At 51.1% G+C, this 27,919-nt stretch overlaps 1 protein-coding gene across 1 annotated transcript; it reads left to right on the top strand.

Annotated features, from left to right (window-relative positions):
• The first annotated feature begins 1,069 nt into the window (after nucleotides 1-1,069).
• NMT2 (N-myristoyltransferase 2) lies at nucleotides 1,070-26,031 on the top strand. Its single transcript, XM_068156966.1, has 12 exons — nucleotides 1,070-1,199; nucleotides 10,495-10,630; nucleotides 13,954-14,098; nucleotides 15,184-15,302; nucleotides 15,405-15,496; nucleotides 15,603-15,719; nucleotides 17,360-17,530; nucleotides 18,802-18,910; nucleotides 21,594-21,764; nucleotides 22,585-22,752; nucleotides 24,571-24,708; nucleotides 25,368-26,031. Exons 1-12 carry the CDS (start codon nucleotides 1,090-1,092, stop codon nucleotides 25,386-25,388), a joined length of 1,497 nt encoding a protein of 498 aa, XP_068013067.1. The 5' UTR covers nucleotides 1,070-1,089; the 3' UTR covers nucleotides 25,389-26,031.
• The last annotated feature ends 1,888 nt before the right edge of the window (nucleotides 26,032-27,919 follow it).

The following is a 27,919-nucleotide window of genomic DNA, read 5'->3' as shown; positions in this document are numbered from 1 at the left end:
TCTGGAGGAGGATGAGGGGAAACCTCATCGTGCTCTATAGCTCCCTGAAAGGAGGCTGGAGCGAGATGGGGGTTGGCCCTGTGCATGAGGTTGGGTCAAAATGTGAGGAAACAGGGGTAGCCCTTTACTCTAAGAAGATACTCTGTCCAGAGACATTGTGCACATCGCAGCCTGAAGCCATTCCAGGTCAGAGTGAATGGGGCTCTGAGGAACCTGCTCTAGAAGGAGCTGTCTGCTCCCTGCAGGGGGGCTGGAACTAGGTAAGCTTTCAAGGTCCCCTCCAGCCAGAGCCCTTTGATGATTCTATGACTTTCAAGGGGTCAGTAGTGGTGAGAAGTTACAACTGATGCACGCGATTCTTAATGTGATGTTTGGCACCACTGCCAAAGCCCAAGCACTCAAATTCTGAACCTCACTCAGAAACCTTGGTGTGACCCTGGAAACCACAACAGTTCAAACAATTAACACAAGTTTCTCTACGTCTTTCAAATCGCTGCCGTTCACTCCAGCGTTTCTGGCCTGGAGCTCTCAGAAATACAAAAGACTTCGGGGAAACGAGTGCAAGGAGAGCCGCTGGCTGCGGCTGAAGCGGGGAGAGGGCCGAGGATGGCTGCGGATGGCTGCGGATGGCTGCGGCTGAAGCGGGGAGAGGGCCGAGGATGGCTGCGGCTGTGCAGAGACCGAAGGCCGCTGCCGGGGCCCGGCCGCTGCCGTCCCACCGCAGCCTGCAAACCCTGACCCCTCGGCACCGGGACGGCCCCCGTCGAGTCTGCTCTTGGGCCTCGCCCGGCAGCGGCGCGGCCCAGGTCGGCGGGAGTTCCACGACGGCCACGGGAAGGGGCTGCCAGGGCCGGGCCGCGGGGCGGCACCGCCCGGCAGCGAGGAGCCGTTCACGGCCCCACCTCGGACCGGTCCTCTGCGGCGCGGCAGGGAGCTGCCGGTCGGCCTCGGCGGCCTCCACCTCCTGCTCCGGCGGCACGGGGGAAGCCAGCAGCTAGAGGGAGCTCCTCCGGACTGCATCTGCCCGTGCGCCCCGGCTCCTTTCATCGGCCCGCCCGCCCGCCCCCTCCCCTCCTTCCTTCCCCCGTGATGGCGGAGGACAGCGAGTCTGCGGCCAGCCAGCAGAGCCTGGAGCTGGATGACCAGGACACCTGCGGTATAGACGGCGACAATGAGGAGGAGGCCGAGCACGCCAAGGGGTAGGGGCGCTGCGGGACGGGCGGGCACAGCTCGGGGAGGCAGCCCGGGCAGGGCTTGGGGGTGCCGCCGCGCGGGCCGGGCCGGGCCGGGCCGGGCCGTCCTCGCCGCCCGGAGCGGGCCGGGCAGCGGAGCGGGGACTGCCAGAGGCACGGGGCTGTCAGCCGGGGGGCGGCCTGCCGGGCCCGGCCCGGCGCTTCTCCGCGGCGCCTGCGCGTCTGCTGCCCGCGGCCGAGGGGGCCCCGCCGGCAGGGCCCCGCGTCCCCCTCCCGGGCCGCCCCCCGGGGCGCCTGGCGGCGTGTGAGGGCCCTGCTGTGCCCTTGCTGTGGCGCCCGGCTCCGGCTGCCGCCGGAGCGAGAGGCAGGGCCCGGGCCCCACCGCCCGAGGTGAGGGAGGTGGCGAGGCCGGCGCTTCCTGCCGGACCCTGGCCTGCGCAGCCAGCCTGCCCGAGGAGGGTGCACGCCGCTCTGCTGCCGCGCTTTTGCAGGACTGGGAGGCTTTTCTTGGGTTTTCTGTCTTTTTGTTGTTGTTGGGTTTGTTGTTTAGGTTTTGGGGGTTTTTGTCTGTTCTGATGTGTTTTTTCCCGTTGGGAAGCTCCTGCAGCGGGCCCCGGCGCTGTGGGGAGATGCCTTGGTGTTGGTGGGCTCCAGCCGAGCGGCTCCCGTACCCCAGCGCTCCTCTCCTCGGCCTGGGGACCTGTCCGGGCATCGCCTGTGTCGGTCCGTGCTGCGGACGCTCCTCCGCCTCAGCTATTGTGCGAAAGGCGCCGTTCCCTCCGAATCCCCGCGCTGCGGAGAGCCGGGCGCCGCTCTGAGCCGCGGGGGCCGCCGCTGCCCTTCTGCTTCCCTTCGCATCTCCTCTGGCGCTGGCTGCCCGCAGAGCCCCCGCGGGCACAGGGTGCCCAGGGCCTGGCTTGCTTTGGGGTCAGGGGGGGTGGAAGGAACGTGCTTTAGACATCCGCTGCCTTCACGTTCACTTTTTGGAGGGGTTAGAAAACGTGATTGCAGAGAGGAGGCTTTGTTGTTGCAGCGAGGAGTGGCTGGAGTAGCCCAAAATAGAAAGAGGTTAATCAATCCATTGCCACGCAGCACTCTCCTCCCGAATGTCTGTTTGGTCTGGTAGAGCGTTTCTGCAGGTGGCTGGTGTTTGAGGATGCTGATTGTTGGCTCCTGCCCCCAGGATTTGCTTGGCAACGAGCAGCTCTGCATCTTGGATGTGGCAAAGAGAACTGGAGAGGCTTGGGAGGGCTGGCGGAGCTGGAAGGCAGGGCAGGGGAAAGCGTCTGTGCTTGCTGCTGGCAGGGAGTTCACGGTGTGCACACTGAAATAGCTGTGTCAGAAATAACCGTAGTCATAGAAAGCCCTGGGAGGGGAGATTGAGACTGGCAATGAGGAAGAAATTCTTGAGAGTGAGGGTGGAAAGACCCTGGAACAGGCTGCCCAGGGAAGTTGTGGATTTCCCCTCCCTAGAGGTGTTCGAGGCCAGGTTGGATGAGGCCTTGAGCAAGCTGGGCTGGTGGGAGATGTCCCTGCCTATGGCGGGGGGGTTGGAACTGGATGATCTTCAAGGTCCCTTCCATTCTATGAAATCTAGAATCCTTAAAAGGGACAAAGTTGTCTTTAATGGCCTTGGGGCTGTTACATTTGTGTAAATATGCCACATCTGAGGAATCCCAAACAGATAAAAATGATTCTGCCCGCAGCAGAGAATGAGGGGTTTGGTGGTTTGTTTTTTTTCACTGGTGGAAGCCAGTCTGAGGTGCCAGGCAGGTAGCTGGGTGATGCCTGTCTAGAGTTTATTGGTACCTCATCCTTACTTCAGTTTTTCCTGTTTGTGTGTGTGTGTGCCAGGGCTGGAGCTGCTGTCTGCACTCCCGCTGGCTTTGGCCACAGGCCCTGGCAGCTGTGACAGCAAAGTGTAAGAAGCAGCTGAGGAGCAAAGAATTGCACTGCATGTGTTCTGGGTCACAGCTTACTGCTCTGCTCCACCTCTGGACTGGCTGACCTCTGAGGGACAGTTGCTGTGGGCTGCATGCTCTTCTCCCCAGAACTTGTTTTTGCTGAATATCCCAAATGTTTTTTCCTTAGTATTCCCCAGAAGCTGCTTTACTGACTGCTGAATAAGGATGTGGATGCTTCCCAGCAATACACAGATTCATTAAATTAGTAGCAGATCATTCCAGTAGAAAATGCCTCTTAAGTATTAATATAATTTTTCTGTCATGTTTCTGAGGCATGAAGTTTAACATTGACTTCTAAGTTACTTTATTTTCCTTTTATCTTTTGAGGATCTTGTTTGCTACTATTTGTATGAAAGCTGAAGTATGCAGATTCCATCGCAGGAAAAGATTTTGACGTTCCAGCACACACAAATACCCACTTCTGATCTGGGAGATGAACACCTGCTAAGAAGAACCCAGTTACTCCCTGTTTTCTCCTTATCATAGTAAATTCATTTTGGAGGCAGCTTTAAAGTTTGAGCTTTTATATTAGGCTTTATATACCTAAGTGATTGCTGAGCAGACCATGACTGTGTCAACTGACTTGCTAAATTCTGAGTAATCTGCACTGCTGCTGATTTCATCTCCTGCTATTTTAACTCCCTCTTTTAATGAGGAGGTAGAACATGTGTTGTGCAGCAGTCTGTAGTAGGACTGCTCTCTAAATGAAGTTGCTCTCAAGCTGTTTCTTGAAGATAGGCTCTTAATAATACTAACCACAAGTCCCCATGGTTTGTGTCTGTGTATATGTATGACTTTGATTCTATTTATCTTCCAGCATTGCTGGGGTTTTTAGTGTGCTTGAGTTCTGAATGACTGCAGCAGAAAATACCTTTTTATAGCTCTCTGCTATGCAAATGTCTTTGTCCTCTGTTTCTGCTTCTGTTTTTTAGATGCAGGATTATGTATGTTGTGTGACTCATTGCTGCTCTCTTATTCTGTCTGCAGCTTGCTCCTGCTATATGCCTTGTGCTGTACTTGTTCTGTTTCATAATAAAGTGTTGTTTACAAAATAGCTGTATTGCTGGCCCTGTAGAAAAATGGATTTATTGCACCTGAACCCAGCTGAGCCTGGCTCTGTGAGGAGTCCCAGTTCATCCGAAATAGCTCCTCATGCTCAGTGGCACAGAGCATTTAGTAAAGAGAGGAGGAAAAAGCAAAACCTGTAAACAACTCCCCCAGGCCCCAGCAATTACTTGCTGTGCGTGGTGGCAGTGCTCAGTCTGAGCAGGTGAGGTTCACATGCAGGAGCACAGAGGGAACAGAGCTTTGAGGGTTGTTTTAAAGCATTGCTGCTTGGCTTTCCTGCTCAAGAACCTTGCATTTTCCAAGTACTGGTATGTATGGAAGTGAAATTTTCCTCCAAAGAGGAGGTTAGCAGTGATAGTTTGTTAGTAAAGGGAATTGGAAGGGCTTAACCCTTTCTTTACAGTGAGAGTGGTGAGACCCTGGAACAGGCTGGACAGGGATGTGGTTGAGGCCCCATCTCTGGAGACAAAGTCGACTTGATGTGGCCCTGGGCAGCCTGATCTAGTTGGAGGTGTCCCTGCTGAGTGCAGGGGGGTTGGGCAAGATGATCCCTTCCAACCCAGTGCAATCCGTGAATCTGTGAACCCCTTCTGTCAGGACTTTACTAGAAGTAGGCCAGTCTAACTCAGCCCTTTGCAGCCTCCATTTCCTTTATGAAGCAGGGCCAGCCCTGGTGTAAATAAAAGCTATTACTTGGGAGTCTTCTGGAGTCTCACCCATATACATGAGGTGTGATTTTTATGATCCAAAGGGCCTGTTGAACGTGTTCAGATAGGGAGTTTTGCAGCCTCACTCGCTTTGAAGACAAAAAGCCCTACACAGGCCTGGGCCTTCACAGCTTGCAAAGAAGCATCTGAAGTACATGTTTGGTTTTAAATTGGAGAAATTGTTAACTTAAAATTACCACTCCATCAAATTTACAACACATTGATGGATTCACAGAATGGTTTGGGTTGGAAGGGACCTTCAAGATCATGCAGTTTCAACCCCCTGCCGTAGGCAGGGACACCTTCCACCAGCCCAGCTTGCCCAAGGCCTCATCCAGCCTGGCCTTGGATACCTCCAGAGAAGGGACATCCACAATCTCCCTGGGCAACCTGTTCCAGTGTCTCCTCACCCTCACTGTCAAGAATTTCTTCCTCATCTCCAGTTTCAGTCTCCCCTCTTGCAGCTCAAAGCCATTGTCCCTTGTCCTGCCACTCCCCACCCTTGTCAAAAGTCCCTCCCCAGCTCTCCTGTAGCCCCTTCAGGTACTGGAAGGTTGCTCTAAGGTCTCCCTGGAGCCTTCTCCAGGCTCAACAACCCTAAGCTATCAGTGCCATGTGAAGCTCTAGGCTGTGCTTTTGTCTGAGTAGCAGCACAGTTCTCTCCCCACAGCATGACCAGCTGAGTAGGAAGCTGTGTATAGCCCTCAATACTTGACTCCAGGGACCTCATGAGTTGGTTTTGGTCCTGTGGCAGTTACAGCTGCCCCCAGTTCTATCTACAGCAGCAGTGTCTCCCCACCCTTACTGTCAAGAACTTCTTCCTACTTTCCAGCCTAAATCTTCCTTCCTCAAGCTTCAATCCATTCCCCCTTGTCCTATCACCAGAAGCCCTTGCAGAATGTCCCTTCCCTGCTTGTAGGCCCCTTCATGTACTGGAAGACCTTACAGCGAACTGTTTAATCTAAAGCAGAATTCAGTGTCTAAAAATGCAAGTAAAACCACACTGACAAATATCCACTGGGAAAGAACACCTCAAATGAAAGCCATGGGAGCCAAAACTGACCACCTGAGCTGGGTAACTGTGGTGCTCCTCCCGATTCCTCCATGTCAGATTGTCATGGATTTGCTTGGAGCTCCACAAAGGAAGTTTCTCTGCCTTTGACAGGCTCTTCCTAAATTCAGCAAGTGTCCCTGTATTTAATTTTTGTGAAAAACAAAACAAAACAGAAACCCAACAGATGCAGGGAGAAGCAAGAGTCTTGTTTCACGTCTCTGCAAAACAGCAGATGTGTGCACATAAGTGGAAAGGTGTGTGGGTGGCACCATGGGCTTGCATCTGCAACTTGCACATGAAATCATCCAACTGTGGGCCCAAGTGACTGCCTCAGTCATCTCCACAGCCTCTTCCTGTGGCAAAGTTAAGTCTTCTGGGGCAGAGAGAGATCTTTTGACTCTTGCCTCAGCTGAATTTGGATTTGCATCTCAATTCTGTGCTGGCCTCACTTCTTTCTCGTTCATCAGGCTGATGAAACTCTCAGGGTGGGTGCAGTTAAAGATAACTTGGACCACATCTCTGCTTGGTTGTGGCATGGTCTTGGTTTGTAGGCTCACCCTCCTGCTCTTGGCCTGTCTGCGTTAGACTGGCACAGTCAAAACCTTCCTCAAGTCTTGAGTATTCTCCTTAGTGTAACCAGCTGTGGTCTCTGGTGGGCAGGGCTGGAGCAGCTGTGGAAAGGTGGTTTCCTCACCTGACAGCACCAGCCTGAGCTGCACATCCTTCTCCTCCCTCTCATGTGAGACCTGTGCTCGAGTCTTGTCACTTCAATGGTAGCAGGGTGGTTCAGCAGCAGAGATTCCATACTCAAGGGTCACTTTCATAAAAGTGGGTAGCTTTTTTTCCAGACTTCATACAATCACAGAATCATAGAGTGCCAGGTTGGGAGGGGCTCCAAGGCTCACCTGTTCCACCCTTTCTAGGTGACACTGCAGCTGAACTGAGCTGGCCCAGCACCCTGCCAAGCTGAGCCTGCAAACTGCCCAGTGCAGGGACTCCACTGCTTCCCCTGCAAGGTGATTCCGACGTCCAGCTGTGCTCATGGGGAAACATTTCCTTCTGGAGTCCAATGGGAATCTCCCCAGCAGTAACTTTTCCCCATCACCCCTTGTCTTTCCCATGGGACTCCTTGGGAAAAGGGAGTCTCCATTGTCCTCGACTTCTAAGAGTGAGATGCATTTCATGGTATTGTTATCTAGATGTGAGATATGTTTGATTGCATCTTCATGTTGCTGCACCTGACCAGACAAAGGAGAGCTCAGATCTTAGTCAGCACATAAGGAGGTTTAATTAAGAGAAAAGCTTTTAATAGGAGTCTTGGCTCTTAATCTTGTTACCTTTGCATATCCTTCATGCTGTCGTGTCCAGCATAATTAAGAGTGAGCAATGAAGTTCCTCACTTCCCACCATCCTTCCTCCCAGTTTTAGAGCCTTTTGGTTCTTTGCAAGGACAGAAAATGCTGAGGTGTTTGGGTTTTGCTTTTGCCCTGATTTGCTTGGTATCTCTGGTTGTTGTAACTTGTGTTGGACGAGCCTGTTTACTCAGTAGAAGTTCCAGCCTGTTGCCAAATCTCTGGGTTGCAGGTGTGCCTAAATAGGTGAAGGAATAGTGGATGTCTCTTGAAGTCCTCTTTTTACACTCTGTGGTCTGTAACAGTGGAAAAAAAACAAAGGGAAGAAAAAAGAAAAGAGCATAAAGAGCTGCTCTGAAAGGTCCCTGGATGACCTGTCAGACAAAGACACCAGTATTTGTTCTGCAGGAGGCAGTGTGGAAGCTCTAAACACGAAGGTTGGGAACTGAGTGCTGGGATTTCAGGTGAAAATGAGTAGTTTTAAACACCATGTCTATTTTACAGCTATGTAGTCCTGGCTTCCCTCTTCCCCACTTTAAAATTGCACATTTCTGTATGAAAAAGACCTTGAGCTGGTCAAAGAACAAAGATTATCCTGATAAAAGCAGAGTTTAGCTGGGGATAGCATTAGTGAGGCTTGGCAAAGCTGCTTTTTCTCCAGAGTTGCCAACCACTTTTTCTTTTGAGTACAGTTGGCTTATTATTTCACCTAACTAAATCAAACACTGAGCCTCAGGTAATCCCAGCAAGCACAATTCCCAGGGGTGGCACTGGAGCCAGCTCCTGCTAAAGGGCAAGAGGAGAAGTGAGACTCAGGGCTTGGTGCGTGCTGGGGGGCCCTGGTTGCTAAAGGGCCTGGTGGACTTGTGCTCGAGGCAGCTCAGGCATGCAGTGGCATCTTGTGTTTGCTTTTGGAGGAGAAGGAGAACGTCTGGAGGTGTTCAAGGCCAGGCTGGATGGGGCCTTGAGCAAGCTGGGCTAGTGGGAGGTGTCTCTGCCCATGGCAGGGGGTTGGAACTGGATGATCTTGAAGGTCCCTTCCAACCCAAACCATTCTGTGACTCTGTGGTTTCAGGAAAGTGGAAGAGTCATTGCTTTTCATCTGGTTTCCTAGAATCATACAATGGTTTGGGTTGGAAGGCACCCTGGAGATCATGTACTTCAACCCCCTACCATGGGCAGAGACACCTTCCACTAGAGCAGGTTGCTCAAGGCCTCTTCCAGCCTGGCTTTGAACACCTCCAGGGAGTCCCTGGCCTTGTGCATGTTTTTCACTCTGTCTTGTTTATAACCTCTTGCCAGGCCTCAAGGGCCATTGTGTCTTTTAATTTCTGTAGAGACCTTCAGATAGTAGGAAATTTGGTTATTTAAACTCCAGGTATAGAAATTGTTGACAGCCACCTGGGTGCTCAGGCAGCATCTTCATTCTGCCACGGAAAATGTTCTCCCTGCCTCACTTGCACAGCTCCTCCTTTTGGTTCTGCAGGCTTCTAGTAAATATTGGAAATTCCCTTCTCTCTCCTGTGTGTTTGATCTGCTGCACTTGATCACTCTGAGCTGCTGTCCATTGTCCAGGATCCACCAGATCCTTAATCTGATCCCTCTATCTCATCATCCCCCAGCCTGGATTGTAATCTAGGATTGCACTAACCTAGGTGCAGGGCCTTGCACTTTGCCTTGTTTTGAACCTCATGAGATTCTCCTCAGCCACCTCCCCAGCCTCTCCAGGTCCCTCTGGATGGCTACATCCCATCCTTCAGTCCTATCAGCCACACCACTCAGCTTCTTTCACTGCAGACCCACTGAGGGTGCCCCAGCCTGGCTGTCAGTGTGATGATCTTGCAAGTGAATGACATGGCCCCTGCCCAGCACCTTGATCTTCATTTCAGTTGTGTTCTGAGTTCTCTGTATTTTGGCCAGATTATTCTTTTCCCCCTCTAGAATTAAACCAAGCAATTTTTATTTCCCTTACTGACTGTTTTATTTCCCAGTGAAAACCACCCAAGCCCCAACATTGCCTTGGGCTCCATGCTGGGACATCAACTTCTTGAAGAGGATTCGGTGTTAACTGACTCATTGCCTCCTTCCTTGCTTTCCATCTGAGAGCTGCCAACACCTCCCACACTTGCCAATTCTCATCTAATCTTCAGTCTAGATCTTGATTATTTGTTCAATTAGAATCTCTTTAAGGAAGGAGTTGTACTATCAGCGTCAAAATAGCTCAGAGCTTGCCAGGGGGCTTTAAACTCTTTTGTGTTTTGGGGGGGGGGGGGTGTTGTTTTTTAAAGGTGAGCCCATGGTGCTTCTTTTCAAGCACAAGTGTGTGGTTAGTTTTGCCTTACTGAGATTGAAGCAAGGCTCTCAAGCACTACTGGAGCTCCAAACAAAATGGCCTGAAAACAGAAGGTTTGTGTTTCAGACCTGTCTGAGGGGTGAGCATGAAGAGGGAAAAAAAAATCTCAGGCCACTAGCAGGTCACTTTGCACAGTGCCTGGGCTTCCCTGAGTTCCTCCAAGCTCAGCTGATTTTAGGCATGCTATCTTTCTGTTTGAAAGGGACAGAAGAGCACTGGCTGGTATCTGGCATCACAGTGTGACACTGATGTGATGGGGGCTGGGTGGAAAACAAATCAGAAAGCACTTGCAGAAAGCTTTTCATCCCCTTCCCCTCCCTTCCCCTCCCTTCCCCTCCCTTCCCCTCCCTTCCCCTCCCTTCCCCTCCCTTCCCCTCCCTTCCCCTCCCTTCCCCTCCCTTCCCCTCCCTTCCCCTCCCTTCCCCTCCCTTCCCCTCCCTTCCCCTCCCTTCCCCTCCCTTCCCCTCCCTTCCCCTCCCTTCCCCTCCCTTCCCCTCCCTTCCCCTCCCTTCCCCTCCCTTCCCCTCCCTTCCCCTCCCTTCCCCTCCCTTCCCCTCCCTTCCCCTCCCTTCCCCTCCCTTCCCCTCCCTTCCCCTCCCTTCCCCTCCCTTCCCCTCCCTTCCCCTCCCTTCCCCTCCCTTCCCCTCCCTTCCCTTCCCTTCCCTTCCCTTCCCTCCCCTTCCCCACTGCTGTTAGATTTTTCATACTAAGATGCTGTTTTTTCCATACTTCACCTTTTTTCCTGAATTTGAAGCTCAGTGCTATTGATTTTTCTCATTGCACATTCTCTGACTCTCTGGCAGAAGCCCTGGAGGAGATTTGGGAGCAAAGAAGAAGAAGAAGAAGCAGAAGAGAAAAAAGGAAAAGCCAAATTCTGGAGGCACCAAATCAGATTCTGCCTCTGACTCCCAGGAGATTAAAATTCAGCAACCTTCAAAAGTGAGAGCCTGGTTCTGTTTTAAATTGTGCTTGCTTTGGAATTTCATTTTAATTTGTGTTGCTTTTTGTGCAAGTCAGTTGGTAGCATGTCAGAGCTGAGCAGATGGTTCCTGTCCTGACTGGAGACAGACACAAGGTAAGAGGCAGTGTTTGCAGACTGTGTGGAGTCACCACCACACTGCTCTGCTCTGAGCAGGGTGAGAGGAGGTTTGTCTTTCTTCTCCAGCAGCTAGAATTCGGGATGGGGACAGCTTTGTCCCAGGGCAGGTGTCTGCTGTGCTGTAAGCAGCCTCCTGTGGGCAAACAAGCACATGGCATCACATGAAATGTGGTCACCTCTCACATGGACCTTCAGACAGAAGAAATGTCTTGCCATCTGAAAGACCTGAATTGTCTCAGGGGATGTACTGCCTTCAGAGCATCCTGGAATGGTTTGGATTGGAAGGCACCTTAAAAATCATCTAGTTCCAACCCCCTGCCAGGTTGCTCAATGCCCCATCCAACCTGGCCTTGAACACTGCCAGGCTTGGAGCCTCCACACCTTCTCTGGGCATCCTGTTCCAGTGCCTCACCACCCTCATGGGTAAGCATTACTGCCTCATGGCTCATCTCAGTCCAGCTTCTTCCAGTTTGAGGCCACTACCCCTCATCCTGTCACTCCATGCCTATGGAAAAAGTCCCTCCCCAGATCTCCTGGAGCCTCCTTCAAATCCTGGCAGGCTGCTCTGAGGTCTCCCTGGAGCCATCTCTTGTCCAGGCTCAACAACCCCAACTCTCTCAGCCTGTCTCCATAGCAGAACTGCTCCACCTCTTGGATCATCTTGGTGGCCTCTTCTGGCCCTGCTCTATTTCCATGTCCTTGTGTTGGGGGCTCCAGAGCTGCACACAGGATTGCAGGTGGGGTCTCAGCAGAACAGAGGGGCAGAATCTCCTTCTGTGACCTTCTGGCCACAATCTGTGTGGGCTTTGTGATGAAACAGCATTGTCTGTGTGCTACTGACTGCCTTGTTCTGAATGATGGGACATGGTGGCTTTTAACAGACAGCTCAAGAAGCCTAAGCCTGAGAGCTGAAGTTTCTAATGTAGTGAGAAGAAAGTTGCTGGACCAGCAGGGCTGTTTGCTTTGTCAGATTGATGTGGAGAAAATTACCCTCTTGTACCATTCACCCTGCAAGATTTGTCAAGTATTTTGGGGCTACCAACACATTTCAGGGAAAAAAGATATATTCTGGCTCATTAAAATAGAATAGAATAGAATTAACCAGGTTGGAGAAGACCTTTGAGATCATCAAGTCCAACCTGTCACCCAACACCATCTAATCAACTAAACCATGGCACCAGGTGCCTCATCCAGCCTCTTCCCAAACACCTCCAGTGATGGTGACTCCACCACCTCCCTGGGCAGCCCATTCCAATGGGCAATCTCTCTCTCTGTATAGAACTTCTTCCTAACATCCAATCTAAACCTCCCCTGGTGCAGCTTGAGACTATGTCCTCTTGTTCTGGTGCTGATTGCCTGGGAGAAGAGACCAGCCCCCATCTGTCTACAACCTCCCTTCAGGTAGTTGTAGAGAGCAATAAGGTCTCCCCTGAGCCTCCTCTTCTCCAGGCTAAGCAGCCCCAGCTCCCTCAGCCTCTCCTCATAGGGCTGTGCTCCAAACCCCTCCCCAGCTTTGTTGCCCTTCTCTGGACTTGTTCCAGCAACTCAACATCTTTCCTAAACTGAGGGGCCCAGAACTGGACACAGGACTCAAGGTGTGGCCTAACCAGTGCTGAGTACAGGCCAGAACATTAACATCCTGACAGATTGTGTGTGGTCACTTCAGCTCATCTCTGTGTCCCCCTCATTGCTTTCAGTGGGCAGATTTGTCACAGTGTCTGACACTGTACAATATGTAGAGAGATGTTATGTACTTTGTGTTCTCCCCACGTGTTTTGATACTTCCCAGGGAGGTGGGGGAGTCCCCATCCCTGCAGGTGTCCAAGAAATGCGTGGCCATGGCTCCTGGGGCCATGGTTTAGTGGCTGTGGTGGTGTTGGGTTGATGGTTGGACTGGATGATCTTAGAGAGCTTTTCCAAGCTTAAGGATTCTGTGAATCCTGAAGCTACCTGTACAAGACTGCAGGCAATAGCAAGTAACCCCAAACTGCTTCCCAGTGGGAGTGAGGGTACTTCTCATCTTAACATAAACACAACTTTCCTTCCTGTGGTCTTGGCAGTTCCTTGGTTCCCTGCTGACCCAACTTCATGTTCCAGCTCTTGCTGCTGATTCAGTAAAACGAAGCTGCTGCGCTGGGTTTTGTTGCCACATGCATGATTTTGCTCCTCAACACCTTGCAGTCCTGCACACTGATTCTCTGGGGTGCTGCACTCTGCAGGTCATCACTCCATGGCATTTATGGGGATCCTGATGGGGATTTTTTTCAACACAGGAATCCTGGAAAGAAACTGAAGTGCAGAAATAGTGATCCACTGGCATTCAGTTCGGAAAACACATCTGGCCTTGAGTCTCTCTGCAGAATTCCTTGAGGTTTTCCAAGGCTTTTGAGACTATTCCCTGAAATGTGTTTGAATGTAGTCTTGGCAAAGCTAAGTACAGCATGCTGGCAGCGTGGCTCAAAGCAGGACTTGTTGCTTGGGAGACACAGAACCAAACAAATGCATGGTCAATTTACTTTGCTCTCCTGGGACCTCACCTGGAGTGCTGCAGCCAGTTCTGGAGCCTTCAACACAGGAAGGACATGGACCTGATGGAGAGGGTGCAGGGGAGGGCCACAATGGTCATCAGAGGGCTGGAGAGCCTCTGCTGTGGGGACAGGCTGAGGGAGCTGGGGTTGTTCAGACTGAAGAAGAGAAGCCTCCAGGGAGCCTAATAGCAGCCTGCCAGTACCTCAAGGGGGCTACAAGAAGGCTGCAGAGCGACTGTTTGCACAGGCCTGAAGGAGCAGGATGAGGGACAATGGTTTCAAATGAGAGCAGAGCAGATTTAGACTGGATGTGAGGAACAAGTTCTGCAGCATGAGGGTGCTGGAACACTGCAACAGGTTGCCCAGGGAGGTGGTTGAGGCTCCATGCCTGGACATCTTCAAGGTGAAGCTGGAAAAGGCTCTGAGCAAGCTGCTGTAGTGGAGGATGTCCCTGCTGAGTGCAGGGGGATTGGACTGGATGACCTTTGGAGGTCCCATCCAACCCAAAGCAGTCTATAATTCTGTGGTGAGAAGAGTACATGAAAGCCTGTGGAACAATGAAATGAGTTAACACCTTTGCACAAACGATCCAGATGTGCACAATAAGCTTCCTCTTCCGCCTTGTCTCTCTGCAGAATCCGGCCATTCCCATGCAGAAGCTTCAGGACATCCAGAGGGCGATGGAGCTGCTCTCTGCATGCCAAGGCCCAGCAAAGAACATTGATGAGGCTGCCAAACGTAAATACCAGTTTTGGGACACACAACCTGTTCCAAAACTCAGTAAGTTTAACTGGACCTGGGCAGGACACCTGCCTCTCTGACCCCTGGAGGGATATCTGCCAGCTGTGTGGCATCCTCTCCAAAACTAGTGTCAAGGGTCAGGGTAGGGACATCCACAAGGCAAAGGATTGCTGCTTTGAACCCCTTTGTTTCCCAAAGGGAAGTGAGAGTTAAAGGGCAGAGACTGATGGGTTGGGAAAGAGCTAAACCAGCCTGAATGAAACAACAAGAAAATGAGATACACAAGTCATGTGCTCAGGTGGCCAAGAGGGCCACCAGCATCCTTCTGGATCAGCGGTAGTGTGGCCAACAGGACCAGGGATGTGATTGTTCCTCTCTGCTGGGCACTGATGAGGCCACACATTGAGTGCTGGGTTCAGTTTTGGGACCTCTCACTCCAAGAAGGACATTGAAGTGCTGGAGCAGGTCCAGAGAAGGGCAGGGAAGCTGGGGAAGGGTCTGGAGAACAGGGCTGGTGAGGAGCAGCTGAGGGAACTGGGGTTGTTCAGCCTAGAGAAAAGAAGGCTGAGGGGGGACCTCATTGGTGTCTACAACTCCCTGAAAGCAGGATGGAGTGAGGTGGGGGTTGGTCTCTTCTCCCTAGGATCAGTAATAAACAAGAGGAAATGGCCTGACATTGTGCCAGGGGAGGGTTAGGTTGGCAATTAGGGAAGATTTCTTTGCTGCAAGAGTTGTCAGGGATTGGAACAGGCTGCCCAGGGAGTCACCATCCCTGGAGATACTCAAGGTCAGGCTGGCCAAGGCTCTGAGCAAGCTGCTCTAGTGGAGGGTGTCCCTGCTGAGTGCAGGGGGGTTGGAGTGGGTGACCTTTGGAGGTGGCTTCCAACCCAAAGCATTGTGTGGTTCTGTGGTGTGTGTTGTGATACTCCTTGTTCTGAGGTGGTCTGTGAGAGAGCAGCAGGAGCTGGTAACACTGAGCTTTCCCAACATCTTTTGAAAGCCTCCCACAACTGGGAGAAAACACACAATGGGAGTTTGCAGAGCTAGAAGCAAAGCCAGCAATGTAGCTCTTACTTCCTTTTTTCTTTCTTCTTGTTTGTCTTTGCTCCTTCTCCCCCCAAAAGATGAAGTGATCACTTCCCACGGTGCCATTGAACCAGACAAGGACAACGTCCGCCTAGAGCCATATTCCTTGCCCCAAGGTTTTATGTGGGACACGCTGGACCTCAGCAACGCTGAAGTTGTGAGTACACCGCTTCCTGTGCCTCCCTGAACAACAATTGAAGTTCCTCCTGCTGGCTTGTGTGTGGATAAATCTTTGGGTTTTTTGTGTGTGTGTTTTCAGCTGAAGGAGTTGTACACACTGTTAAATGAGAATTACGTAGAAGATGATGATAATATGTTTAGGTTTGATTATTCACCTGAATTCCTTCTGTGGTGAGTAACAAGTTCCACATTCTGCCCTGGCTGGAGTGCAAAGAAGGCTGTTTTTATGACATCTTCTTAGGCAGTAATTTGCAATTCTTTCTGTCATCACTTCCAGGGCGCTGCGTCCCCCGGGCTGGCTACCCCAGTGGCACTGTGGGGTCAGAGTGTCCTCCAACAAGAAGCTGGTAGGATTCATAAGTGCCATCCCTGCAAGCATTCGCATTTATGACAGGTAAAATGCACCATGCCTGCTGTGTTTCTGAAAGGATAACGCCAGGAAACAGACCTTAAGCTGGTAACCACAGAGAACAGAGAGGGAGAAGCAGGCTCAGTGACCACCACCATGCACACGATCACAGAAGGGCTCAGGTTGGACAGGCCCTCAGGGTTTGTCTGCTCCAGCCTCCCCACCATGGGCAGGGACACCTCTCAACTAGACTCAGCTGCTCAAGGCCTCATCCAGCCTGGCCTTCAACACTCCCAGGGAGGAGGTATCCACAGCCTCCCCTGGACAGCCTATTCCAGAGTCTTCCCAACCATGTACTGAAGAACTTCCTCCTAAGCTCCAGTCTGACCCTTCTCTCCCTCAGCTTCAAACCATTCCCCCTTGTCCTGTCTCTAGACACCCTCAGGAAAAGTCTCTCTGCAGCCTTCCTGTAGGATCCCTTCAGTTACTGGAAGGCAGCTCTGAGGTCCCCCTGGAGTCTTCTCTTTTCTAGGCTGAACAACCCCAGCTCCCTCAGCCTGTCCTCACAGCAGCCCTTGGATCATCTTTGTGGCCCTCCTCCACAGCTCTGTGTCCTCCTCCTGCTGAGGACACCAGAAGTGGAGGCAGGATTGGAGTTGGGGTCCCAGCAGAGCAGAGTCCAGGGGCAGAATCCCCCCTCTTGCCCTGCTGGCCAACACTCATCTGGATGCAGCCCAGCACACAGCTGCCTTCTGGCCTGCCTGAGGGCACTGCTGGCTCATGGGGAGCTGCTCAGCAACCAACACCCATAAGGACCTTTCTGCAGAGCTACTTTCAACCCACTTTGTACCCAGTCAGAGTAATCCTCTCTAGGTAGCACAGGGCTTTTTAAAACCTCTATTTTGTTATTGTTTTCTCCCTTGTGGTCTTAAACTGAGGATCAGTAATAAACTGGGTGCTTTTCAGACTCAGTTTGACAGGGTGCTGGCCCCCCTCATTTAAACTACACAACCACCTTGAAAGGTTGGAGCAGATGATCCTTGGGGTCCCTTCCAGCTTGGCATGCTCTGATGCTGGGAAATATTGAAGGCATGTTCTGTACTGGTGGATGATCCAGGGAGTAACTGAAAGCATTTAGAGGACAGTCTGTCACCTGGGCATCCTTGGCCAGCTCTTCAGACACTGACAATCATAGATGATCCTAGGTAGCATGTACTTGGATGCCATTCTGCATTGGAAAGTGAGGTAATTGGTTAAATCTGGGCAGAATTGTGCAGGAGTGTGGCAGACACCTCAGACCCAGCCTGCATGTCACACAATCTGCCACTGCAGTCACCGTGCCGTGGAGTTGTAGCTCTCACAGTTGTGCTTTGTTGCAGGGCAGGTGATTGGTGAGACACTGGAATAGGTTGTCCAGAGAGGTGGTAGAAGCCCTGTCTCTGGAGGCTTTTCAGGCCAGGCTGGATGAGGCTCTGGCTAATCTGATCTAGTGTGGGGTGTCCCTGCCCCCAGCAGGGGGGTTGGAACTAGCTGATCCTTGGGGTCCCTTCCAACCCTGGCAGTTCTGTGGTTCTATGATTTTTACCTCCGATTCTTCTGTCACAACCAGAAAGCTACAGTTATGCAGAGAAAGCCACCAAGTGTGCAACTCTGTGTGAGCTTTCCATCGCCTCTCGTCCTTGCAGTGTGAAGAAAATGGTAGAAATCAATTTCCTTTGCGTTCATAAGAAGCTGAGATCCAAGCGGGTCGCGCCGGTACTGATTCGGGAAATCACCAGGAGAGTAAACCTGGAGGGGATTTTTCAGGCTGTTTACACTGCTGGAGTGGTGCTCCCCAAGCCTGTGGCCACTTGCAGGTAACCTAGGTGATGGTCTGAGTAATGCCAGTTCCTACAGCAGTCATTTGGAGAAACGCTGTGTGCAATTGGGTGGAAACAATAAAAGCATAACGAAGGAATTAAATGTTGTGGCCTTGACTAACTTGAAGGCCTGAGCGTTTGGCAGGGTGGCCTCTTTCATTTGTCTCACTTCCTCCCCCCCCCCCCCCCCCCTTTCCCTTTCCCCCCTCTCCTCCTTTCCCTTTCCCCCCTCTCCTCCTTTCCCTTTCCCCCCTCTCCTCCTTTCCCTTCCCCCCTCTCCTCTTCCTTTCCCTTTCCCCCCCTCTCCTCCTCCTTTCCCTTCCCCCCTCTCCTCCTTTCTCTTTCCCCCCTCTCCTCCTTTTCCCCCATCTTGCTTCTTCCCCTATCCTTCTCCTTCCTTCCTCGTTCCTTTCCCCTGCTTTCTTCTGTCCCTGTCCCCTAGCAGATGTTTCTGCTGACCTGTAGGTAGAAGCCATGCTACCAATGACACCAATGTGTAGCTGTTAGTCAGGAGGCCTGTTTCTGTGCTGGGACATCTCCCTGGTTGCTTGCCCAGGGTGGCAGAGCACTTCTGGGAGCTGTCTGATTCGGGTTTTTTTAGCTACTTTCATTCTTCCTTGAGAAAGGAAGATTTGATAAAGATGGGAAGACTGTCCTGTGGGAAGGGCTGTGTGTAATCAAGCAGCAATTTGTTTGCTTGGCATGGATTTCATTCCTACTGGGAAAAGCTCAGTTCCAGCAGCATTATTTCAGCTGTCTGTCCTTCTGATTTAAAATTGTGTTTGTACCTATCAACACCAAAGGCCCTGTAAGGTCTGTGTGGAAGGATGGGAAATATCACAGCTGTGCAGGTTAGAGTAACCAGGGCTGGTCTGCTGCAGGGTGTTCATGAATTCATGGAATGGTTTGGATTGGAAGGCACCAATCTTCTAGGAAGAGATCTCCTTCCACTAAGTGCCTGTGACATGAGCAGAGTGTCCTGCCTGCAGAAGAAATGAAATGTCACTGTGCCAAGTGCTGAAATGCTCAGCCCTGTGGTTACTCAAGCTGGAATAAAAAGCATTTGCTTAGATTCCAAACGTGATGCTAGCAGGCCTCTTGAAAAGCCCTTGCTTGGGTAGAGCTTTGCCTTTTGCTGCTCAGGCTTCCTACAGAGCTCCTACAGGCTTTCTTAGAAACAGAGAGGAAAAGGAGCAGTGTGAGAAAGGAGGGAAGTGGAAACTGACACTTAAAATACCATCTGGCCTCATTATTCATTTCATTTCCAGGTATTGGCATCGATCACTGAACCCCAGAAAGTTGGTGGAGGTGAAATTCTCCCATTTGAGTAGAAACATGACTCTGCAGAGAACAATGAAGCTCTACAGACTCCCTGATGTAAGCAGTGTCACTTGCAGAGGATCCCTATGGTTATTGTGAGGCCCAAAATAACCTTCCATCTGTCCCTGCCAGCACGGGCTTTGCCGGGGGAAAGCAGTGCTGCAGGACAGCACCAACAGCAAAAAGCTCTGCTGGATGGAAAAGACCTTAAGGGCTGCACTATACAGAGGAGATTATTGCTGCAAACGTAGATCTCTGTGGGGAGAAAACAGACATTTTGGCCTAAAAGCTTAAAACAAACAAATCCAAAACCATAAGCCTTGATGTCATAGGCATGTGACATTGATTTAAAGATGCTTCAGAGTATTCTCAGGGTGATGAGTCTGCTAAAAGATTACTGGGACAGCACATTAACAATTCCTAGCTTAGCATTCTCAGAGACCTCCAGCAGAAAGGGGGGAGTGCTGATTGCACCCTAACTCACAGCTCTTTCTCTCCTGTCAGAGAATCCTAGAATGAGTTGGGTTGGAAGGGACCACCAAAGGTCATCCAGTCCAAGCCCTCTGCACTCAGCAGGGACATCCTTCACTAGAGCAGCTTGCTTCAGAGCCTTGGCCAGCCTCACCTACAATATCTCCAGGCATGAGGCCTCAACCACCTCCCTGGGCAACCTGTTGCAGTGTTCCAGCACCCTCATGGTGCAGCACGTGAGCTCCCATCCAATTGAAGTCTGCTCTGCTCTCATTTCAAACCACTGCCCCTCATCCTGTCCCTGCAGCCTTTGCAAACAGTCCCTCTGCAGCCTTCTTGCAGCCTTATTCACGCACTGGCAGGCTGCTGTTAGGTCTGCCTGGAGCCTTCTCTTCTCCAGGCTGAACAACCCCAGCTCCCTCAGCCTGTCCTCATAGCAGAGGTGCTCCAGCCCCCTGATGGTCTTCATGGCCCTCCTCTGGACTCTCTCCATCAGGTCCATGTCCTTCCTGTGTTGAGGGCCCCATAGCTGGACATAACACTGCAGGTGAGGTCTCAGCAGAGCAGAGTGGCAGAATCTGCTCTCTCCATCTGCTGGCCATGCTGCTTTTGCTGCAGCCCAGCCTGCCATTGTCATGTCCCATACCACACTAGGAACCATTTTTTATTTAACCAAACTCTGTTTTGCTTCCAAAACTCAGCTACGAATGAGGAGAAAAAGCACTGGGACGATTTATCTGGCCTGGGAGGACCCTGTCTGTTGGGTTTGTTTGGCTTGATGCTGCAGGTTCTCATTCCCCTCAAATATTTGAATCCTACACTGAATGCTCCTGGGTGTAAAGTAGGAAGTGAACTCCTGCTGCTCTCGGACTCCTTTCCCCTGCTGCCTGCTCGCTGCTGCGCCGCACACGCAGGCTGTCCCTTGCGTGCAGGGCAGCAGTTTTCAGAGCCCGAGGACTAATAACCAAATTAATTAGGTTTTTAATCTTGGAGAGCTAAATATAGTTTGTGTCAAGTCTTGAAGACATCTTGAATAGCCTAAAAACTGTGCAGTATGCAGTTTGAAAGGCAGGGTTTGGTGGCAGCTCAGGGCCTGCTTTGCATGGAAACAACGCAGGAAAAGAAAGGTTTAAAAGAAGGAAGGATCTTAGGTGTCCTGAGAAACAGCAGCAGTCATACCCTGCTTGTCTTCCTTTCCCATAAAGCCCAGATTGCAACAGCAGAATGAATTCTAGATTGCAGAGCACATCAGATGCCCTGCTTAAAATACAGGCAGGGCAAACACCCTGTGCAGAGATGTGCAAAGAGAAAACAGCTGCCTTGGAAAGCAGCTTTCAGCAGCCAGCCCTGTAGGAGGCCATATGCCTCAGATATTGAGTTATTTTTAGACTGGACTTGGGAGCTTCTCCCATGGAAAATCAAGATTTAATAATCTCTGTGCTCATGTTTTCTTTTTAGGTCCTGTACTTTGGTTTTCTTTGTTTTGTTTTGTTTAGTTTTTCCTCAGAGAAAGGGTTTAAGTGCTGTTGAGGATCTTTAGCCTCACTTCCAGGCTGTTGTCATAAACTCCTGTCACACAGCTTGCTTTATTCAGGCCACACTGTCCTGTCCCCGGCACCCAATTCTGCTTCTTGCATTTTAACCTCTTTCCTTAGTGTCCTTGGAATACCATTGCCACTGGGAGCACATCTTTGAGAGGGATTAATCATTCCTAATCACTTGAATTGCAAAGGTTTTCAGAACCAATAAATACCGTAATTAATAAACACCACCATCACCGCAGGCTGTGTTTGTGCAGGTACCTCTGGGTAGAAAAAGCCCCAACTTTATTTTTTAATCTCTTGAGCAAGGAGCTTTCTGACAGAGTTCTTTGGGATAAGGACAGGAGTGTTTGTTTCTCTCTCTTCCTGCCTCACTGAGGTCCTGAGCCAGGAGACTCAGGAATAACAAAGGCTGACCTGAACAAGCTGCTAATAACAACACAAACTGTGCAGTCCAGGCTGGTGGCAGTGGGAGCTCTTTGCCCGGAGAAGGGAGGTTGTTTCAGTAATGAAATAAAAAGACTGAGGTGCCCCAAAGTGTCTCAGTGATGAGAAGAGAGGAGGGGGTTCTATAGAAGGCTGTTAGTAAAGCAGGCTCCTGGATTGGGTGGCTGGCTCAAAGCAGGCTGCTGCTGAATGCTGGAGCCAGCAGAGCAAGTGCAGCCTGCTTCTGTCTGTGCTTTGCCTTCCAAGCTCTTCATCTTTATTCCTCTTTTCTTACACTAAAGGCCACAAAGACTTCAGGCTTGAGACCCATGGAACAAAAAGATACTAAAGCAGTACAAGAACTAATCAACACTTACTTGAAACAGTTTAATCTGGCTCCTGTGATGGATGAAGAAGAGGTAGCCCACTGGTTCCTCCCTCGGGATCATATTATTGACACTTATGTAGTAGAGGTAAAATTTGCTTTTGTGCTTCATGTGTGTGGATGTTCAGCTCAACAGCTTTTGAGGGGCAGACAGCATGATCTAAGTGTGCTGTGGGTAGAGCTGCATGTTGTGATGGCAGGCTCTGTTCTTTGCATTGCAGTCTGTCACCCAGGAAAGGTTTGGGGGTGCTTTTCTAACGAGAATAATTCTGGAATCTTGAGTACCACCAGCCTGGAAATGCTGAGAAAACTTCTGTAAGAGACTGCAGCTTTCTGTAGCAGGCTCTCTGTCTGGTGACTGCTGGTCTTTGTGGGACTTCAGTGCTGTCAGCACTGTTGTCTAGCAGATGGACTGTGCTCATAATCATTAGAGCTGATGGAAGGCTGCTTTGTACACCAGCTCGGTGTGGAGTTTCAGACAGTTGAGGATTCCTTCATGTCAGCTCAGATTGTAAAAATATTAAGAATTCAGTTGGGAGCCACATCCTCTGCTTGCTGTGGGAGTGTGCTTTGCTAGTAGCAGGCTAAGCCTGGGAAGCAACCTGAAGCCTGAAGTGCTTTGGCAACTGGTTGTCCAAACGTTCTTGTTGAAAGAGACTAGAAGATTCTGCATGGTGCCTTTTGTGAGGGGCCTTTCCAGGCCTGAGTCTCTCTGGGATGTGTGGATACATCTTTGGCAAGAGGTCAGTTCATTCAAGCCATGGCCAGGATTGCTCTTACACCAGAATGCTTCTGGTGTGCAGAGCTGTGCTGCATTCATTGCTTTCTGTGGAGCAGCACTGTCAGCCTGGCCAGTCACTGAGCAGCTGCTTCTTCACTGACTGACCTCTGTTGATCTTTTGTTACAGGGCTCAAGTGGTACCTTAACAGACTTCCTGAGCTTCTACACCTTACCTTCAACAGTGATGCACCATCCTGTCCATAAAAGCCTCAAAGCTGCCTACTCCTTTTACAATATTCACACAGAGACCCCCCTCTTGGATTTAATGAATGATGCACTCATCATAGCAAAATTGGTAAGTGGTAGGGCTGAGCTTTTTCTGCTGCTTGCAGACAGTTGTTCTTGGGGGAAGTGGCAAGGTGACAGCTGGCAGCAGTTTGTGCAGGCTCTTGAGTTCTGGTTTCATTTACTGGCCACAGCAGAGTGCAGCTGATGGGACACAGGCAATATCTATGTTAAAATACAGATGACTGTGCTTGCTCTGAGTGATGCTAGGGAATGACAAGTGCATGAAGATTAGCTGTTTGCAGTGGCTTGGGCCACTGTTGAACTCCAGCCCACAGCTGATCACACTCAGTAAGCACCAGAAGAATGGAAAGTATCATTTCAGTGGTTCCCCTTGGAGATTCAGACATCCATAGAGTGGGTTGGGTTAGAAGGGACTTTCAAGACCATCCAGTTCCAACCCTCTGCCATGGACAGGGACACCTCCCACCAGCCCAGCTTGCTCAAGGCCTCATCCAACCTGGCCTTGGACACCTCCAGGGAGGGGGCATTCACAGCCTCCTTGGGCTACCTGTTCTGATGTCTCCCCACCCTCACTGCCAAGAATTTCTTCCTCATTTCCACTCAATCTCCCCTCTTCCAGCTCAAAGCCATTGTCTCTTGTCCTGTCACTCCCAGCCCTTGTCAAAAGTCCCTCCCCAGCTCTCCTGTAGCCTCTTTCAGGTACTGGAAGGCTGCTCTGAGGTCTCTCTGAAGCCTTCTCCAGGTAGATGAGTTAATCAGTTCTGTTATATGCAGTTTGGGGTTTGCCTTAAGCTACTTTACATTTCTGCAAGGTAAAAAGTTTTCTTGGTGCAAATTGTACCCCTGTCTCATGTCACTAACTGCTGCCTGTGAAGCTGCCTAGCTGGCATGGTTAGCTTCCAACCACACTTTCATGGGTGGAATGGCACTGCTGGATGATATAGTTGAGTGGAAGAGGCTGTAAGTGAAGTTTTTAACCATGAGTTGTAAGAGTTTAGTGCTGTGTGATGGAAACCCAACACTCAGCCCTTAGCCAGCAGGTTGCCAGGGGGTGCAGTGCAGGCTGTGGCAGGAAGCTGTGCAGGTGATGTCCCTCCTGGTGCTCCCCATGACTTCTCAGAGAGCTGCTGAGTCCTGGAAGTCCACACCACTGCACAGGCTTCACCCAGCTGTGGCACCCATCCTAGCAGCCCTGTCCAGCACACTGCAGGGCATGGGCTTGTTCTCTGCTCCTCAAGCTTGAAACTTGCTCCTCCCAGATGTTTGTTAGACCTTCCAGATGAGTGCTCAGCACCAGCCAGTGCTGGCTGTGCTCCAGCTGACCATGTTCGGAGCCACCCATGGGTGTCCTGCATGGAGCCTGTGATGCTCTGCAGAGGCAGCAGTGAAGGAATTCCTCTTTCTGCTTTGCTTATGTGTGCAGCCTTTGCTTTGTCTCCTGCACTGCCATTCTTTGCAGTAATAAGTGCCTTGCTTCCCTCCTGTTTGCTCCCTACCCTGTGGGAGAGAAGCAAGCAAAAGCCTGAGTGGGTGTTTGGCTCCTGGCTGGGGACAACACCCGCAGTCCTTCCCGGGCTTTTACTCCCCAAGAGTGCATTTTGGAAGTGCAAATTGAGTTCAGCAAACTGCATTTAGGGTTTCCCTGTTGGTTTAATGCTGACTTTTACCTTCATCTCACACTACAGCAGTTACACCTCACTCTCTACTGGGACAATGCCTAATAACAATCAAGGTTGATTCCCCTGACTTCTCCCACCCCATTAGCCAGCCTCTTGGCTGTTGTGTGCCACCCCCACGTGAAGTGTCCTTTGTGTGCCTCTTGCAACTGCAAAGTCAAATTGGAAACGTGTTTTGCTGTTGCCAGAAAGGATTTGATGTGTTCAATGCACTGGATCTGATGGAAAACAAAACATTCCTGGAAAAACTCAAGTTTGGGATCGGAGATGGAAATCTGCAGTATTATTTGTACAACTGGAGGTGTCCCGGCATGGAATCTGAAAAGGTAGGGGGGATGGAGAAGGGCTTCTGAGCCCTGCTGGCTGTGGTGGTACCTGATGTGCTCTGGCCACCACGGGCAGAAGTTTGAATGGGACTCTCTTAATTGGTCATATTTAAGATCACAGAGTGGTGGGGTTGGAAGTGACCTCTGGAGATCGAGTCCAACCCCCCTGCCAAGGCAGGGTCACCCAGGACAGGGTTTGGAATGGCTCCAGAGATGGAGACCTCACCACCTCTCTGGGCAGCCTGCCCCAGGGCTCCAGCACTCTTAAATTAAAGAAGTTCCTCCTCATATTCAGATGAACTTCTGATGTTCCAGTTTGTGCCCCTTACCCCTTGTCCTGGCACTGGCCCCACTCAACAAAGCCTGCTCCCATCCTCCTGCCACCCACCCTTGAGGTATTGACCAGTAGTGATGAGATCCCCCCTCAGGTTGCTCTTCTCCAGGCTAAACAACCCCAGGGCTCTCAGCCTTTCCTCATCACAGAGATGTTTCAGTGCTCTTAGCATCTTTGTAGGCCTTTGCTGTCCCCTCTCCATCAAGTCCCTGTCCTTCAGAACAGGACTCCAGCTGTGGCCTCAGCAGAGCAGATCCATGCCAGGTGCTGTTTCGCTTTACTGCCATACAGGAAGCACACTCCTTAAGGTGTCTTCTTCCTTTAGGTTGGTCTGGTGCTACAATGAGGACAGGTGTTGGTGGAACTCTGAGGTCATGGTTTGAGTTCATCTGCTCTCCATCACTCTTGGAACCCTGTTCTTCAAGAGGAGTAAAAGCACAACGTCGGTGACGTGGAAACAGTCTCCATTCAACCTAACCAACCAAGACATCCATTTGTGACCAAACCTCTGCATTTCCAGCTAGATCAGAAGGTCCACCAAACTCTTCTGTTGTCCATGAAAAGAGAAGCACATTCATTACAGTTTCAAAGCTTAGCTTGCACCTTGATGAGAAGAAGGTATTTTTTTTTCCCCACTCTGTAGAAAAGACTCATTTTGTAGAAACTGGACTTGAGTGGTGGGTAGGGCACAGAGAGCCTTGGCTCTGAGGTGGAGGAACTGCTGCATTTCTATTTATTAAGTGGTGGTGTAAATGTGTCAGTGTCACGGGGTGAAGGACACAGACCTGAGGAGCTTGGCTTAGTTACTTCACCTGGAGATCTACACCTGGGGGCAGCCGAGGAAGGGCGCTAGGTTTGTAGGTGGAGGGAAGGAAGGCCTGGCTGGTTTGTGAGCAGAGCAGTGTGGCCATGTGCTGGTGGAACTGGTGCATTTGTTTCTCCATAAGCAGCGCTGCCAAATCAATAAAACCAGGAGATTTGTACTTTGACCTTCAGTGGCTCGGCGGATTGATTGACCAGCACGGTGCCACTGAGTGCAGAAGTGCTCTGTCTTGCTGCAGCGCTCATCCTGTGCTGTCCTGCCTTCTCAGTCTGTGGCACAAGCCTAGTTTTCCCTCAGCGGAGAAGCATCAGGCTGTGTGTAGATCCAAGCCCTCTAGTCGTGCTGGCAGGATGGGTAGAGCCGGAATGTTTTCCACGCTTCTGCGGAATTGCACATCCTCCTTTGTCTCCTCTGATTTCCTAGCAAGCTGTAACTCTGATGAGAAGTACCTGCTGTAAATATGTACTCTCAAACTGTTCCTGCTAGTGTTTTTACCCTGACTGTGGAACAAGTTTTGCTCTCTGTGTAGCTGGTGAGCAGAAGAGGAGAAGCTCTGCCCTGCTCTCTCGGCAGCCTCCGTTCCGCGCCGGCTGAAGCGCAGGAGGGCTGGGCTGTGTGTCGGGGGGGGGAGCTGTTCTCCTTCCCTCGCCAATGCTTGGCAGCCAGAGCAGCTTCTGAAGCACTTTATGGTCCAGCGAGGTGTGGCAGCAGTTCTGCCAGCTGCAGGACCCTGGGCACCCAGAGGACCTGCAGTGAGGAACTGTTCCAGCAGGAAGTGCCAAAGCCTGGTAGCGAAGCCTCTGTGCTGTCGGCATCTCTTGAATGTGACTTGAATCATCTCCTGAAATGCAAATGTCTGAACTGTCCTTTTAACCATGCCTGTAATTCTGACAGCAGATTTTGCTGAAAGTTGAATTCTGTACCTGAAAAGATGAGTTTAGATGAATGTGTGTGTTCTTCCTCCCTGCTAGCCCTTCCCACCTCCTCCTAGTAGCACGGGGGGTTCTTCCCCCTGCTCCTTTCCTGCTGCACAAAGGGGTTGTGGTTTGGGTTCTCCTTACCTTGTGGTGAGAGGATCCTGCCCTGCAGACAGTGATCAGTCTTCTTCCCCCCTGCTGATAGCTCTCTGATTAAAGCTTTTCACCTCCTGCCAACAAAGGAGGGGGTTGAATCTGGTTTGTCTGACCCATGGCTGTGCAGCAGCTCAGGACCTGGTGAGTTTAGAAGGCCCTCAGAGGAGATCTCACACATCCGATGGTGCAGTTGGGCTTTGCAGTTGTGGCCACTCTTGTAGCTGTCTGTAGATGGTGCAGAGGGAGCTTGGGCTCCCTGCTGAGGCCTGAGCAGAGCTGAATGCCTGAAGGTATGAAGGTTGGTAGTGATACCTGAGGTACAAGGAAGACTTCATCTCAACTCCATTGAAGACTTAAATTCTTAAGTGACAGGGGGCAGGGAGGTGCCTTCTTGGCTGGGCATTTGCACTGGAGCCTGCTGGGAGTAGGAGGTTCACCAGAGAGCTGGGTGCATTCTGCTCTAAAGGCAGGGCCTGGGCTGACCTTATGCAGCTGCTGCTGATCGTGGTGTCACAGCAGGGAGCAGCTTTGGACTCCTAGCTGAGGCACTACCTGGTCAAGTGACCACCGCTCTTCCTCACCTGGATGTGCCAGGAGAAAGGTCTGATGTTCTCTGCCTTCCCTCCCCTCAGAAAAACCCAGGTGGAGGCAGTGGTAGGAGACATGTTCCCCTCTCCTGTCTTTGAAATCAGTAGGCAAATCCCCCTGGTACTGTTGTCTGAAAAAGCCTAGAGGCCACACATGTCCAGGTAGAAAAAGACAGACTTGAACCTGGGTTTCCTGCAGCCTGGCTTTCTGCCCTGATCTTGGGGTAAGTGCAGATGGAGGAAGGAGTGTGGCCACTCTTGTGCTGTCTTCTGGGAGAGCTGCCATTTGCTTCTGAACCCGAGGGGAGAGCTTTTCCACGTTGTTCCCTGGCTGGAGCTGCACACTGAGGAGAGCTGAGTCCTGGAAGCTGTGCAGAGAAAGTTTCTTCTGTCC

The sequence above is a fragment of the Melanerpes formicivorus genome, unplaced genomic scaffold (genome assembly GCF_026170545.1).
Source record: "Melanerpes formicivorus ecotype bairdi unplaced genomic scaffold, bMelFor1.0.p_v2 SCAF_35, whole genome shotgun sequence".
Lineage (NCBI taxonomy): Eukaryota > Metazoa > Chordata > Aves > Piciformes > Picidae > Melanerpes > Melanerpes formicivorus.
This window is presented reverse-complemented; position numbering and strand designations above follow the sequence as displayed.

Excerpts from the sequence above, each read along its gene's own strand:
- NMT2 (XM_068156966.1), top strand. The coding sequence starts at position 1,090 with ATGGCGGAGGACAGCGAGTCTGCGGCCAGCCAGCAGAGCCTGGAGCTG. Across the intron at positions 17,531-18,801 it reads AAGCCTGTGGCCACTTGCAG|GTATTGGCATCGATCACTGA; the intron begins GTAACCTAGGTG and ends TTTCATTTCCAG. Across the intron at positions 24,709-25,367 it reads CCGGCATGGAATCTGAAAAG|GTTGGTCTGGTGCTACAATG; the intron begins GTAGGGGGGATG and ends TTCTTCCTTTAG.